Raw genomic sequence first — 17,382 nt, 5'->3', positions numbered from 1 at the left:
ACCAGCCCATATTCACTTGTCCTATTATATGTGTATTTTGACAGTTTATACCATTGACAGTAGAAAATGTGTCTATAGCTCTACCACTTATATCAAGGCAGATGTAGCCATATGGCTAATAGGACTGCTTCACATCATTTATATGTGAGAGCAATAAAATAAAAACATGCTTTAATATGTAAATAAAGAGTGGGACGCAACAATTGGAAATGATGGAACACTGATAGTATTAACTGAACTAAGCTTAGAATATTAGTTTAACTGCATACATTGATACCAGATTGTTTTGTTTTCATCAATATGCATAGTACAATGCGTATTGATGAAAATAAAAAACTTTTATCTTAAAATGTTTATTTATATCTTCCGCTTTACTGTGTCAATAGGAAATGTCAATATTAGATTCTCAAACATTGCTTTTGCAAACAGAAAAGAATAGAAGTAGAACAAGGAGTCCTGCAACAGATGGTATGGTCCGCACAGAGCCTGAATCAGTCTGGGATTACATGATGAGACAGAAACAACTGAGACAGCCTAAATACACAGAACTGTGGCAAGTTCTCCAAGATGCTTGAAACAAACTTGAAAAACTGTGTGCAAGTGTACCCAAGAGAATTGGTGCTCTTTAAAGGCAAATAATTGACACACCAAACATTGATTGAGATTTTTCTTTTTTTTTCATGTTTAATGCACTTTGTATGAAGTTAATTGGTAAATAAAAATTATTCATTGCATTGATTTTGAAAACATCCATAGTGCCTGAAATTTGGCATGGGATTGCGTGTATTGCACACAATTTTACCAGGATGTTTTACATTCTTAATGCAGGGAATTCCTGCACCATTTTATTAACTTTAACATGTAGCTGAGAATTGGTAAACCAATCCATACTGATGAATAAATCAAATCAATAATCTTGTCTTTGTATCAAACTGTATTTCCAAAATCTGCACAAATAAATCAGCTAGTTCCAATGGCATGTTAGTTTCAGTCACCATTTACTTTCATTGTATGGAGAAAAAAATAAGATGTAGTGACAGTGGATGGTGACTGAATAAAGCCCAAAGTATAATTCAGTTTAGCTTTTGCGTACAGTGAGCCTGTCAAAGTGTACTTCATATGACTATATTCTTCCTTTGCGCTGCGACTACTATGAGATACTGGACTATTTCTCCTCAGGAGTTTAGATCCATAAAGATGTCTTTATATTCCTTCAGACTGGAGTAATACAAATGCAGTTCTCTCCTCACACAAGTTTTCTTGATGTTCACATCCATTGTTGTTGTTTCCACATTCGTCACCTTGTTGTTTGCCGGCGATTACATTTCTTCTAGTGATTCTTCTTGACAGCAACTGCTCAAATGTGAGTGTTGCCACCTTGTTAGAGCATTAATGCGAATAACTTGTTATTATTTGATTCCAAGTGATTTGAAGCCCAGTGCGCATGCGTGTCTGTGTATGCGTGTCTGTGGATTTACTATTTATAGGTATGTGTTTGAGTAAAATGAATATTTTTGTTTTATTCTATAAAGTACTGACAAATTTTCTCCCAAATTCCAAATAAAAATATTGTCATTTAGAGCATTTATTTGCAGAAAATGACAACTGGTCAAAATAACAAAAACGATGTTGTGTTTTCAGACCTTGATTAATGCAAAGAAAACAAGTTCATATACATTTTTAAACAACACAATACTAATGTTTCAGATATCAATATTTGGTGGAATAACCCTGATTTTCAATCATAATATTCATGCGCCTTGATTGACCTGGCTGTGTAGCATGGAGCATTGTCCTGCTGGATAAACCAATCCTCAAGAGTTGATGAACATTGTCAGAGCAGAAGGAAGTAAGTTTTCTTCCAGGATAAACTTGTACATGGCTTGATTCATGCATCCTTCACAGAGACTAATCTGCCCAATTCTAGCCTTGCTGAAGCACCCCCAGATCATCACCAATCCTCCACCTGGTCGTCTAATGGTTAGACGGAGACCTGGAGAGACTTTCAAGCCACAGTGTATCACAGCCACAGTGAAATTTGGTGGAAATCTTTCCCCAGTCGCTGCCAGTGCTCACGACCATGGAGGTCATATCCCAGTCGCTGCCAGTGCTCACGACCACGGAGGTCATTCCCCAGTTGCTGCCAGCTCTCGTCGAGCCTCCCACGGCTCTGCCTTCCATGGCTTCTTCCCTTGAGCCTCCCACAGCACTACCTTCCATGGCTTCGCCCCTCGAGCCTTCCGTGGCTTTGCTCCTTGAGCCTCCCATGGCTCCACCTTCTATGGCCTCTCCCCTAGAGCCTCCCACAGCTCCTCCTTCCATGGTTTCTCCCTTCGAGCCTCCCACAGCTCCTCCTTCCCCAGCGCCGCCTTTCATGGCTCCGCCTACCTTCGTCAAGCCTCTCCAGGCTCCACCTGCCTTTATCGAGCCTCTCCTGGCTCTGCCCTCAGCGTCTACCACAGCTCCTCCTGCTCCCCAAGAGACGACGACTCCAGCAGTTCTGCCCCCGCTACCCCAGACTCCTCTTCCAGTGGTTCCGCCCGCTCCTCCAGAGACTCCTCTTCCAGCGGTTCTGCCTGCTCCCCCAGGGACTAGTATTCCAGAAGTTCCGCCCGCTCCCCAGAGACTCCTCCTCAACAGTTCCGCCCGCTCCTCCAGAGACTCCCCTTGGCTCTGCCCGCCCCTCATCCAGTGGCTCCGCCGCCTGACCCAGTCCCTCCCAGGCCTCCTGACTCAGTCCTACCTCTGTGGCTGCCTCCCAGTCCTCCTGACCCAGTCCCGGCCCTGTGGCTACCACCCAGGCCTCCTGACCTAGTCCCGACCCTGTGGCCACCTCCCAAGCCTCCCGAATCTATCCCAGCCCTGAGGCCGCCTCCCAGACCTCCTGACCCAGTCCCTGAGTCTGCCACCCAGATCTCCTGACCCAGTCCCTACCCTGAGGAAGCCCCCCAGACCTCCAGACCCAATCCTTACCCTGGGGTTTCCTCCCTGGCTACCTGGTAATCTTCTGTATCCCCTTCCTCACCAGTATCTTCCTGCCCTCTTCAACTATCTTTGGGGCACCAGGAGTTGCCCCTTAAAGGGGGGGGTTATGTCACAGTCTGTCTCCCTCGTGTTTCCTATGACTCTAATTTTGAAGTGTTTCCCCCGGACTACATTACCCAGTATGCACTGCATTCATCACTGCCATCTGTTCCTCATTGTTCTCACCTGTTTTCCATTCAATCATTAGTACTTGTTTGTATATATACCCTCTAGTTTTTGCATTCCTTTGTTAGTTTTTTTTGTTTCCATTTGTTGTTTCACTGTCATCATTTTTATTAAAGCCTGCAAATAGATCCTACGTCTCCAGTTTCATCTCATCAACTAATTGTGACAGAAAACTGAGATTGAATATTGATCAAATATTGATTTCTGAACTCTTCCTAAGTTAAAACATTAGTATTGTGTTGTTTAAAAAGATAACTTGTTTTCTTTGCATTATTCAAGGTCTAAAAACACGGCATCTTTTTTTTTTTATTTTGACCAGTTGTCATTTTCTGCAAATAAATGCTCTAAATTACAAAACTTTTATTTGGAATTTGGGAGAAATGTTGTCAGTACTTTGTAGAATAAAACCAAAATGTTCATTTTATTCAAACGCATACCTATAAATAGAAAATTCAGAGAAGCTGATAATTTTACAGTTGTGCCTTATTTGTTTTCCAGAGCTACTGTATATATTTATTTATATAGCCTTATCTTGTTATAATATTTATTAGCGATATAAGATTTTGGTCATACTGCCCACCCCTAGCATATTACATACGTTGTAGGTCTTCATGTAAGAAAAACTCTGCAGTGAACAAGACTGTCAATAGAGCAGTGCAAACTGCACTGATTTTTATATTGAGATGTAATGAGATATCCACAATAATGAGTTATTATTTACCTTATTAAGAACTTCAACATAGTGAGACATTTTACATATTCTACCGTTCTTTAGAAATGAAAGCAACTGACTCACTGCAGAACTTGTGGAAGTCTGTCTGGATTTCCTTTCTGGAGTTAAGGAAGATTCTTCCCTTCTCTGTTCCCACGGCAATGACACTGTCCTCATGCACCGTGACACAGGCCACCTCAGCATTCAGTTTAGACATGGCAGAGCACTGCAAACACATTCCTCTTCAAGTCATCCACCAACACAATGCTGCATAAACACTGTCAGTATCTGTAAACTCAGACTGCAGTCTTACCACAGAGTCCAGAGCAGACACAAGGCTGGTGAGGATCTCTTGTCTGGCTGATACTTGTGGAACTTTGATCTCTGGTCGAGAGTTTGTCCTGATCCCATCACAGCCCAGCTTTCGTATCTGTGCCATTCTTCTGCAGGTAAAGAAGTAGAAAGGAGAATGCTTTAACACACTGACCTTGAGATTTATTTTTTGTTGAATAAGAGCCTTTTCAGAGTTCAGTTCAAAAACACTGAACAGAATACTGGACTGCTTGAGTATGCAACAGATAAATAAGTATAAGTCTTTGAGTCTTCATATCTACAATATTGTGTCTTTCACACATGTCTTTGCATTACTTAGTGTTGTTTTTTCAGCATCTCGCACCAAAAGTGCTGTCAACATTACAATTTTGAATGAACTAGGGCTGTCAACCGGGCTCATGTGCTTTAATTGACATGTTAAAGGGATAGTTCACCCAAAAATGAAAATTCTCTCATCAATTAACCACTGGAGTTTTATGTTGACTTTATGTGGTTTTGGAGCTTCAAAGTTTTGGTCACCATTAACTTGCACTGTAAGAACCAACAGAGCTGAAAATCTTTGTTTGTGTTCAGTAGAGGAAAGAAAGTCATACACATCTGGAATGGCATGAGGGTGAGTAAATGATTAACTAATCTTAATTTTTGGGTGAACTATCCCTTAACATGGTGTTAAACAGGTACCACAGTTCTACACAGACTCAAGCGTCATAATAATGGTGATACCACAGTGATTTTCATTCATTAGAGCTGTATGTATGGTAGCAATATTCCCAGATAGTGGTGGTATTTGGCTAAACTCTGTGGTGACTCTCAGCCCAGGGGTTGTTCAAACAAATGTAGCACAACCGAATGGAACAGAACACGAAGATCTCAAGACAATTACCTGTACATTTATGCATTTGGCAGATGCTTTTATCAAAAGTGACTCTCTTACAGGGACAATCCCCCTGGAGGGAACTCCTTTCCTGATAAAGCATTTTTAAACCCATTGCATCTAAGGGGCTGTTCACACTAAACATTTTTGCACCCATCCAGTTTATTATGTTGTTTTACGTAAACATGCGCTAAATAAACATTGTTGATCTTTTCCCTTTGTTTCTTTGTTTATTCAGCATCTAAGTGCACAAGCACTGTGATTTTTAGATGCCATGTCAAGTTAAAAATAACTTAATCCTATAAAGTCTTGATACGCCTATGTTGTGTAAAAAACTGTAGTTTTGCCATTTTGCTTGGCACACATCCAAAATTCGAATGCACAGTTTTCGCATTCGAATGTGCATTTTAATCTTAATTTCGACGAAAATTCAAATTTCAAATTTTAAATTGTTAGCCTTGGCGTGATCTTTCCCTTTAAGACCCTTACATTCTGTTCCATTCAATTCCATCAGCTGCGCTATGTCTAGCTGTTTTTGAATGCAAGAACAAGTTATGTGTGCATGACCTGAAATCCTCTCCAAACAGAGGGTTAAGCACAAACCAGTCAGACTTCAAGGTATCCATTTAAAGAATGTACAGCCTGAGCTCATCATTACTCATAAGAATTTGTACGTAACATAAACACAAATATAAATGTTTATATATTTTTAAAAAAGATGCTAAAACGTACAATATGTATGTATTGACATTATCTGACACGTAAACATTTCCCATAGCAAACAAAAAAACCTCATTGATTTTGTAATGATTAAACGATTAGTCAGTTTCTTGGTTAAAGCGATGGAATCCTTTGAAACGTGTGGAATATAACATCAGAAATCACACAGAACAGAATAAAAAATTATCAAACTAGATAAATGTGTCAACTGTGCTGAATTATCATGATGGAATTGTACATTTAATTAATCTCACTGATTATAAATACAATAAAAACAAACAATTAATTTCATGAATTCAATAAGGATTCATAAACATTTGCATGTCTCTAAAGTGGTTCATATGTAAAATTATTTGCATTTTAGATGCTGTCAATATGTCAGTATTGAACGTTTCAGTGTCTATGCAAAAGTAAGCACATGTGCTAGAACTAGAACCACAGTTTATGTAAGAATACCTTTGAATACTTATAAGATCACATTGGTAGAAAAAACATACAATTACTGTGTTTTCATTATCGATCATTATTTGCTCGAGGACATACTCGAGAACTCAGGTACTTGTGCACATGTCTAAAGAATATACTTTTAGCTTTTGCAGTAAACCTTTGTAATTGTATTGTTAGTAGAGACCACAAAATAATGAGAATACAATAACAGCTAATTGCAATTGATAGTTTTATAATTAATATAAAGTAGGGAGTAGGTTTCATGTTCCCCATTAATTTTTGAAAATATTTCTAGCTGTTCAAGATGTATTGAAGGATGGAAAAACCTATAAGAAGCTTTTGAAAGTGATAGTAATACCCTCCTCTGTGCTAATACAGTGAAATCCGTCACACATATGTGAAAGTAGCTAATTATAATAAGCCTTTGTCAACCAATTAAAGCTGGCTCAGATTATTGCCTTAAAACCTTTCATCCTTAATTTGTTCTCCTTGGAAGCATACTTTAGCCATCCCCCACAACAGACATCCCGACTTCAAATCCAATCTCAATTTCAGCCATGTTGACCTCTAAACTAAAATGCTATGAACTTGTAAATAGACCAGCCTAGGTTTAGGATTTACAACAAGCCAAATTCAAAAGAAAGTTTCAACAGAAAAAACAAACAAAATCAGCAGCGATGGAAAATATGGCCTGCAAAATAAATAAATAAATAATGCAATCCTAATTCCAGGCCTTGTGTTCACATGGCAACCGCAATCCGTTTCCTTGGAAACTAATCTCGAAGCATGTGAACAATGCAGCTCTGGCCTTTAATCTCTCCAGACACTGGGAGCCATTATCCCAGCCTCCAGGCAAAGCCAAAACCACAGACTGCACAGAGAGAGCCTAGTACTACTCTTACTTGTCTGAGTGTGTCTCTCCAGTAAATACGGGAAAGCAAAGAGCCTCCCATCAATCCTGGTGCATCTCAAAGCTTGATCGCTCTGCGTGAGTGTAGCCTAATTTTATGAACAATGTCATGAAAATGATATGAACATCCTTTATCTCTAGTTTGCTTCTAAATAATTCAAATTACCAAATAAAAACAAATAGCGATGCACTGATGTATCGGTCAATCATTGGTATCAGCCGATTGTTTAAAAACAGCAGATAATCAGGGGCCAACTATTTCCTGTCAATCAATAGGGGGTGGAATAATGTGTCAGACAATTAGCCTACAACTCAAGCTGAATGTGAAACTAATGTCTCTTACTTTGGAATTGGACCACAATACTGACAGCAGACTGACAATAGAATTTCATGAGGTGGAACAATTCTTAAATCTTTTAACTGCATTGATTACTCACCTTAAAGGTGCTGTAAGTGATTTTAGCATTCTGAAATTTTGACGAGACCGAGTTGTTGGTTTAGCCACACCCCTAGTTCAAAAACCCTGCCCTCCAAAGATAATTTTGAAACCAAAACAGAGCAAAAGAGCAACACTGTTTCTTCCTGAGGATTCTCAACTGACAAACATTATGAATCAAAGCCTCAATGATCCACTTCAAATACAACACTATGAGAACGAGCAAAATGATTGACAGGTGAAAAGCGTCAATGTCCATGGTTCGCGGACACATATTCGTTTAATGTTTACAAAGTCTACAGCTGTCACAGAGAACAGTGAGATATCTCAGGAAACTAATTTCATTATATATTAAGGGAGTAGGAACATTTTTTGCATACTTTTCCATGAAAAAATCATTACAGAACCTTTAAAACTCGACAAAGCAAGGACAATGCTTCAGTCTAATGAAGTAATTCTAAATAATCAGATATCGGTATCAGTATCGGCAGAAGTCATTCTAAATAATCAGATATCAGTATTGGCAGAAGTCATTCTAAATAATCAGATATCAGTATTGGCAGAAGTCATTCTAAATAATCAGATATCAGTATCGGCAGAAGTCATTCTAAATAATCAGATATCAGTGTCAGTATCGGCAGAAGTCATTCTAAATAATCAGATGTCGGTATCAGTATCGGCAGAAGTCATTCTAATCAGATATCAGTATTGGCAGAAGCCATTCTAAATAATCAGATATCAGTATTGGCAGAAGCCATTCTAAATAATCAGATTGGCAGAAGTCATTTTAAATAATCAGATATCGGTATCAGTATCGGCAGAAGCCATTCTAAATAATCAGATATCAGTATCGGCAGAAGTCATTCTAAATAATCAGATATCAGCATCAGTATCAGCAGAAGCCATTCTAAATAATCAGATATCGGTATCAGCAGAAGTCATTCTAAATAATCAGATATCGTATCAATATCAGCAGAAGTCATTCTAAATAATCAGATATCGTATCAGTATCGGCAGAATTCACTCTAAATAATCAGATATCGTATCAATATCAGCAGAAGTCATTCTAAATAATCAGATATCGTATCAGTATTGGCAGAATTCACTCTAAATAATCAGATATCATATCAATATCAGCAGAAGTCATTCTAAATAATCAGATATCATATCAATATCAGCAGAAGTCATTCTAAATAATCAGATATCATATCAGTATCGGCAGAATTCACTCTAAATAATCAGATATCGTATCGGTATCAGCAGAAGTCATTCTAAATAATCAGATATCGTATCAGTATCGGCAGAATTCACTCTAAATAATCAGATATCGTATCAATATCGGCAGAAGTCATTCTAAATAATCAGACATAGGTATCAGTATCGGCAGAAGCCATTCTAAATAATCAGATATCAGTATAGGCAGAAGTCATTCTAAATAATCAGATATCAGTATCAGCAGAAGCCATTCTAAATAATCAGATATCGGTATCAGTATCAGCAGAAGTCATTCTAAATAATCAGATATCAGTATCAGCAGAAGCCATTCTAAATAATCAGATATCGGTATCAGTATCAGCAGAAGTCATTCTAAATAATCAGATATCGTATCAATATCAGAAGTCATTCTAAATAATCAGATATCGTATCAATATCGGCAAAAGTCATTCTAAATAATCAGATATCGGTATCAGCAGAATCATTCTAAATAATCAGATATCGGTATCAGTATCGACAGAAGTCATTCTAAATAATCAGATATCAGTATCGGCAGTATTCACTCAAAATAATCAGATATTGGTATCAGTATCAGCAGAAGTCATTCTAAATAATCAGATATCGTATCAGTATCGGCAGAATTCATCCTATATAATCAGATATCGTATCGGTATCAGCAGAAGTCATTCTAAATAATCAGATATCGTATCAATATCGGCAGAAGTCATTCTAAATAATCAGATATAGCCTAGGTATCAGTATCGGCAGAAGCCATTCTAAATAATCAGATATCAGTATCGGCAGAAGTCATTCTAAATAATCAGATATCGTATCAATATCTGCAGAAGTCATTCTAAATCAGATATCGGTATCAGCAGAATCATTCTAAATAATCAGATATCGGTATCAGTATCAACAGAAGTCATTCTAAATAATCAGATATCGTATCGGCAGAAGTCATTCTAAATAATCAGATATCAGTATCGGCAGAATTCACTCTAAATACTCAGATATCGTATCAATATCGGCAGAAGTCATTCCAAATAATCAGATATCGGTATCAGTATCAGCAGAAGTCATTCTAAATAATCAGATATCGGTATCAGTATTGACAGAAGTCATTCTAAATAATGAGATATCAGTATCGGCAACATTCACTCGAAATAATCAGATATTGTATCAATATCGACAGAAGTCATTCTAAATAATCAGATATCGGTATCAGTATCGGCAGAAGTCAGTCTAAATAATCAGATATCGGTATCGGCAGAATTCACTCTAAATAATCAGATATCGTATCAATATCGGCAGAAGTCATTCTAAATAAGCAGATATCAGTATCGGCAGAATTCATTCTAAATAATCAGATATCAGTATCGGCAGAAGTCATTCTAAATAATCAGATATCAGTATCAGCAGAAGCAATTCTAAATAATCAGATATCGGTATCAGTATCAGCAGCAGTCATTCTAAATAATCAGATATCAGTATCAGCAGAAGCCATTCTAAATAATCAGATATCGGTATCAGTATCAGCAGAAGTCATTCTAAATAATCAGATATCGTATCAATATCGGCAGAAGTCATTCTAAATAATCAGATATCATATCAATATCTGCAAAAGTCATTCTAAATCAGATATCGGTATCAGCAGAATCATTCTAAATAATCAGATATCGGTATCAGTATCGACAGAAGTCATTCTAAATAATCAGATATCAGTATCGGCAGTATTCACTATAAATAATCAGATATTGGTATCAGTATCAGCAGAAGTCATTCTAAATAATCAGATATCGTATCAATATCGGCAGAAGTCATTCTAAATAATCAGATATCGGTATCAGTATCAGCAGAATCATTCCAAATAATCAGATATCGTATCAATATCGCCAGAAGTCATTCTAAATAATCAGATATCGGTATCAGTATTGGCAGAAGTCATTCTAAATAATCAGATATAGTATCAATATCGGCAGAAGTCATTCTAAATAACCAGATATCAGTATCAGCAGAAGTCATTCTAAATAATCAGATATCGGTATCAGTATCGGCAGAATTCACTCTAAATAATCAGATATCGTATCGGTATCAGCAGAAGTCATTCTAAATAATCAGATATCGGTATCAGTATCGACAGAAGTCATTCTAAATAATCAGATATCAGTATCGGCAGTATTCACTCTAAATAATCAGATATTGGTATCAGTATCAGCAGAAGTCATTCTAAATAATCAGATATCGTATCAATATCGGCAGAAGTCATTCTAAATAATCAGATATCGGTATCAGTATTAGCAGAATCATTCCAAATAATCAGATATCGTATCAATATCGCCAGAAGTCATTCTAAATAATCAGATATCGGTATCAGTATTGGCAGAAGTCATTCTAAATAATCAGATATAGTATCAATATCGGCAGAAGTCATTGTAAATAATAACCAGATATCAGTATCAGCAGAAGTCATTCTAAATAATCAGATATCGGTATCAGTATCGGCAGAAGTCAGTCTAAATAATCAGATATCAGTATCGGCAGAACTCACTCTAAATACTCAGATATCGTATCAATATCGGCAGAAGTCATTCTAAATAATCAGATATCGGTATCAGTATCGGCAGAAGTCGGTCTAAATACTCAGATATCGTATCAATATCGGCAGAAGTCATTCTAAATAATCAGATATCGGTATCAGTATCGGCAGAAGTCGGTCTAAATAATCAGATATCGGTATCGGCAGAATTCATTCTAAATAATCAGATATCGTATCAATATCGGCAGAAGTAATTCTAAATAAGCAGATATCAGTATCGGCAGAATTCATTCTAAATAATCAGATATCAGTATCGGCAGAAGTCATTCTAAATAATCAGATATCAGTATCAGCAGAAGCAATTCTAAATAATCAGATATCGGTATCAGTATCAGCAGCAGTCATTCTAAATAATCAGATATCAGTATCAGCAGAAGCCATTCTAAATAATCAGATATCGGTATCAGTATCAGCAGAAGTCATTCTAAATAATCAGATATCAGTATCAGCAGAAGCCATTCTAAATAATCAGATATCGGTATCAGTATCAGCAGAAGTCATTCTAAATAATCAGATATCGTATCAATATCGGCAGAAGTCATTCTAAATAATCAGATATCGTATCAATATCTGCAAAAGTCATTCTAAATCAGATATCGGTATCAGCAGAATCATTCTAAATAATCAGATATCGGTATCAGTATCAACAGAAGTCATTCTAAATAATCAGATATCAGTATCGGCAGTATTCACTCTAAATAATCAGATATTGGTATCAGTATCAGCAGAAGTCATTCTAAATAATCAGATATCGTATCAATATCGGCAGAAGTCATTCTAAATAATCAGATATCGGTATCAGTATCAGCAGAATCATTCCAAATAATCAGATATCGTATCAATATCAGCCAGAAGTCATTCTAAATAATCAGATATCGGTATCAGTACTGGCAGAAGTCATTCTAAATAATCAGATATAGTATAAATATCGGCAGAAGTCATTCTAAATAACCAGATATCAGTATCAGCAGAAGTCATTCTAAATAATCAGATATCGGTATCAGTATCGGCAGAATTCACTCGAAATAATCAGATATCGTATCGGAATCAGCAGAAGTCATTCTAAATAATCAGATATCGGTATCAGTATTGGCAGAAGTCATTCTAAATAATCAGATGACGGTATCAGTATCAGCAGAATCATTCTAAATAATCAGATATCGTATCAATATCGCCAGAAGTCATTCTAAATAATCAGATAGGCCTATCATATCAATATCGGCAGAAGTCATTCTAAATAATCAGATATCGGTATCAGTATCGGCAGAAGTCATTCTAAATAATCAGATATCGTATCGGCAGAAGTCATTCTAAATAATCAGATATCAGTATCGGCAAAATTCACTCTAAATACTCAGATATCGTATCAATATCGGCAGAAGTCATTCTAAATAATCAGATATCGGTATCAGTATCGGCAGAAGTCAGTCTAAATATTCAGATATCGGTATCGGCAGAATTCACTCTAAATAATCAGATATCGTATCAATATCGGCAGAAGTCATTCTAAATAAGCAGATATCAGTATTGGCAGAATTCATTCTAAATAATCAGATATCATATCAATATCGGCATAAGTCATTCTAAATAATCAGATATTGGTATCAGTATCGGCAGAATTAACTCTAAATAATCAGATATCATATCAATATTGGCAGAAGTCATTCCAAATAATCAGATATCGGTATCGTATCAGTATCAGCAGAAGTCATTCTAAATAATCAGATATCGGTATCAGTATTGGCAGAAGTCATTCTAAATAATCAGATATCGGTATCAGTATTGGCAGAAGTCATTCTAAATAATCAGATATAGTATCACTATCGGCAGAAGTCATTCTAAATAACCAGATATCAGTATCAGCAGAAGTCATTCTAAATAATCAGATATCCGTATCAGTATTGGCAGAAGTCATTCTAAATAATCAGATATCGGTATCAGTATTGGCAGAAGTCATTCTAAATAATCAGATATCGTATCAGTATCGGCAGAATTCACTCTAAATAATCAGATATCGTATCGGTATCAGCAGAAGTCATTCTAAATAATCAGATATCGTATCAGTATCGGCAGAATTCACTCTAAATAATCAGATATCATATCAATATCGGCAGAAGTCATTCTAAATAATCAGATATAGGTATCAGTATCGGCAGAAGTCATTCTAAATAATCAGATATAGTATCAGTATCGGCAGAATTCACTCTAAATAATCAGATATCGTATCGGTATCAGCAGAAGTCATTCTAAATAATCAGATATCGTATCAGTATCGGCAGAATTCACTCTAAATAATCAGATATCAGTATCAATATCGGCAGAAGTCATTCTAAATAATCAGATATAGGTATCAGTATTGGCAGAAGTCATTCTAAATAACCAGATATCAGTATCAGCAGAAGTCATTCTAAATAATCAGATATCGGTATCAGTATTGGCAGAAGTCATTCTAAATAATCTGATATCGTATCAGTATCGGCAGAATTCACTCTAAATAATCAGATATCGTATCGGTATCAGCAGAAGTCATTCTAAATAATCAGATATCGTATCAGTATCGGCAGAATTCACTCTAAATAATCCGATATCGTATCAATATCGGCAGAAGTCATTATAAATAATCAGATATAGGTATCAGTATCAGCAGAAGCCATTCTAAATAATCAGATATCGGTATCAGTATCGCAGAAGCCATTCTAAATAATCAGATATCAGTATCGACAGAAGTCATTCTAAATAATCAGATATCAGTATCAGCAGAAGCTATTCTAAATAATCAGATATCGGTATCCGCAGAAGTCATTCTAAATAATCAGATATCAGCAGAAGCCATTCTAAATAATCAGATATCGGTATCAGTATCAGCAGAAGTCATTCTAAATAATCAGATATCTTATCAATATCGGCAGAAGTCATTCTAAATAATCAGATATCGTATCAATATCGGCAAAAGTCATTCTAAATAATCAGATATCGGTATCAGCAGAATCATTCTAAATAATCAGATATCGGTATCAGTATCGACAGAAGTCATTCTAAATAATCAGATATCAGTATCGGCAGTATTCACTCTAAATAATCAGATATCGGTATCAGTATCAGCAGAAGTCATTCTAAATAATCAGATATCGTATCAATATCGGCAGAAGTCATTCTAAATAATCAGATATCGGTATCAGTATCAGCAGCAGTCATTCTAAATAATCAGATATCAGTATCAGCAGAAGCCATTCTAAATAATCAGATATCGGTATCAGTATCAGCAGAAGTCATTCTAAATAATCAGATATCGTATCAATATCGGCAGAAGTCATTCTAAATAATCAGATATCATATCAATATCTGCAAAAGTCATTCTAAATCAGATATCGGTATCAGCAGAATCATTCTAAATAATCAGATATCGGTATCAGTATCGACAGAAGTCATTCTAAATAATCAGATATCAGTATCGGCAGTATTCACTATAAATAATCAGATATTGGTATCAGTATCAGCAGAAGTCATTCTAAATAATCAGATATCGTATCAATATCGGCAGAAGTCATTCTAAATAATCAGATATCGGTATCAGTATCAGCAGAATCATTCCAAATAATCAGATATCGTATCAATATCGCCAGAAGTCATTCTAAATAATCAGATATCGGTATCAGTATTGGCAGAAGTCATTCTAAATAATCAGATATAGTATCAATATCGGCAGAAGTCATTCTAAATAACCAGATATCAGTATCAGCAGAAGTCATTCTAAATAATCAGATATCGGTATCAGTATCGGCAGAATTCACTCTAAATAATCAGATATCGTATCGGTATCAGCAGAAGTCATTCTAAATAATCAGATATCGGTATCAGTATCGACAGAAGTCATTCTAAATAATCAGATATCAGTATCGGCAGTATTCACTCTAAATAATCAGATATTGGTATCAGTATCAGCAGAAGTCATTCTAAATAATCAGATATCGTATCAATATCGGCAGAAGTCATTCTAAATAATCAGATATCGGTATCAGTATTGGCAGAAGTCATTCTAAATAATCAGATATAGTATCAATATCGGCAGAAGTCATTGTAAATAATAACCAGATATCAGTATCAGCAGAAGTCATTCTAAATAATCAGATATCGGTATCAGTATCGGCAGAAGTCAGTCTAAATAATCAGATATCAGTATCGGCAGAACTCACTCTAAATACTCAGATATCGTATCAATATCGGCAGAAGTCATTCTAAATAATCAGATATCGGTATCAGTATCGGCAGAAGTCGGTCTAAATACTCAGATATCGTATCAATATCGGCAGAAGTCATTCTAAATAATCAGATATCGGTATCAGTATCGGCAGAAGTCGGTCTAAATAATCAGATATCGGTATCGGCAGAATTCATTCTAAATAATCATATATCGTATCAATATCGGCAGAAGTAATTCTAAATAAGCAGATATCAGTATCGGCAGAATTCATTCTAAATAATCAGATATCAGTATCGGCAGAAGTCATTCTAAATAATCAGATATCAGTATCAGCAGAAGCAATTCTAAATAATCAGATATCGGTATCAGTATCAGCAGCAGTCATTCTAAATAATCAGATATCAGTATCAGCAGAAGCCATTCTAAATAATCAGATATCGGTATCAGTATCAGCAGAAGTCATTCTAAATAATCAGATATCAGTATCAGCAGAAGCCATTCTAAATAATCAGATATCGGTATCAGTATCAGCAGAAGTCATTCTAAATAATCAGATATCGTATCAATATCGGCAGAAGTCATTCTAAATAATCAGATATCGTATCAATATCTGCAAAAGTCATTCTAAATCAGATATCGGTATCAGCAGAATCATTCTAAATAATCAGATATCGGTATCAGTATCAACAGAAGTCATTCTAAATAATCAGATATCAGTATCGGCAGTATTCACTCTAAATAATCAGATATTGGTATCAGTATCAGCAGAAGTCATTCTAAATAATCAGATATCGTATCAATATCGGCAGAAGTCATTCTAAATAATCAGATATCGGTATCAGTATCAGCAGAATCATTCCAAATAATCAGATATCGTATCAATATCGCCAGAAGTCATTCTAAATAATCAGATATCGGTATCAGTACTGGCAGAAGTCATTCTAAATAATCAGATATAGTATAAATATCGGCAGAAGTCATTCTAAATAACCAGATATCAGTATCAGCAGAAGTCATTCTAAATAATCAGATATCGGTATCAGTATCGGCAGAATTCACTCGAAATAATCAGATATCGTATCGGAATCAGCAGAAGTCATTCTAAATAATCAGATATCGGTATCAGTATTGGCAGAAGTCATTCTAAATAATCAGATGACGGTATCAGTATCAGCAGAATCATTCTAAATAATCAGATATCGTATCAATATCGCCAGAAGTCATTCTAAATAATCAGATAGGCCTATCATATCAATATCGGCAGAAGTCATTCTAAATAATCAGATATCGGTATCAGTATCGGCAGAAGTCACTCTAAATAATCAGATATCATATCAATATCGGCAGAAGTCATTCTAAATAATCAGATATCGTATCGGCAGAAGTCATTCTAAATAATCAGATATCAGTATCGGCAAAATTCACTCTAAATACTCAGATATCGTATCAATATCGGCAGAAGTCATTCTAAATAATCAGATATCGGTATCAGTATCGGCAGAAGTCAGTCTAAATAATCAGATATCGGTATCGGCAGAATTCACTCTAAATAATCAGATATCGTATCAATATCGGCAGAAGTCATTCTAAATAAGCAGATATCAGTATTGGCAGAATTCATTCTAAATAATCAGATATCATATCAATATCGGCATAAGTCATTCTAAATAATCAGATATTGGTATCAGTATCGGCAGAATTAACTCTAAATAATCAGATATCATATCA

The 17,382-nt window shown here is 35.8% G+C and overlaps 1 protein-coding gene across 9 annotated transcripts in view; it reads right to left on the bottom strand.

The window, feature by feature from the left end:
- The window catches only part of gtf2ird1 (GTF2I repeat domain containing 1), a 47,691-nt gene that overhangs the window by 20,201 nt on the left and 10,108 nt on the right, over nt 1-17,382 (bottom strand). For all 9 annotated transcript variants that reach the window (XM_052098550.1, XM_052098593.1, XM_052098557.1 and 6 more), the window contains exons 2-3: nt 4,236-4,365; nt 4,007-4,148 (exon numbers count right to left, since the gene is read on the bottom strand). In XM_052098550.1, the coding sequence (XP_051954510.1) occupies nt 4,007-4,148; nt 4,236-4,361 (268 nt within the window). In that variant the 5' untranslated portion in view covers nt 4,362-4,365. The remainder of the gene's footprint in view (nt 1-4,006; nt 4,149-4,235; nt 4,366-17,382) is intronic.

This window comes from Xyrauchen texanus, chromosome 3 (assembly GCF_025860055.1).
Source record: "Xyrauchen texanus isolate HMW12.3.18 chromosome 3, RBS_HiC_50CHRs, whole genome shotgun sequence".
Lineage (NCBI taxonomy): Eukaryota > Metazoa > Chordata > Actinopteri > Cypriniformes > Catostomidae > Xyrauchen > Xyrauchen texanus.
The sequence above is the reverse complement of the archived record's forward strand: the minus strand, read 5'-3'. Positions and strand labels throughout refer to the sequence as shown.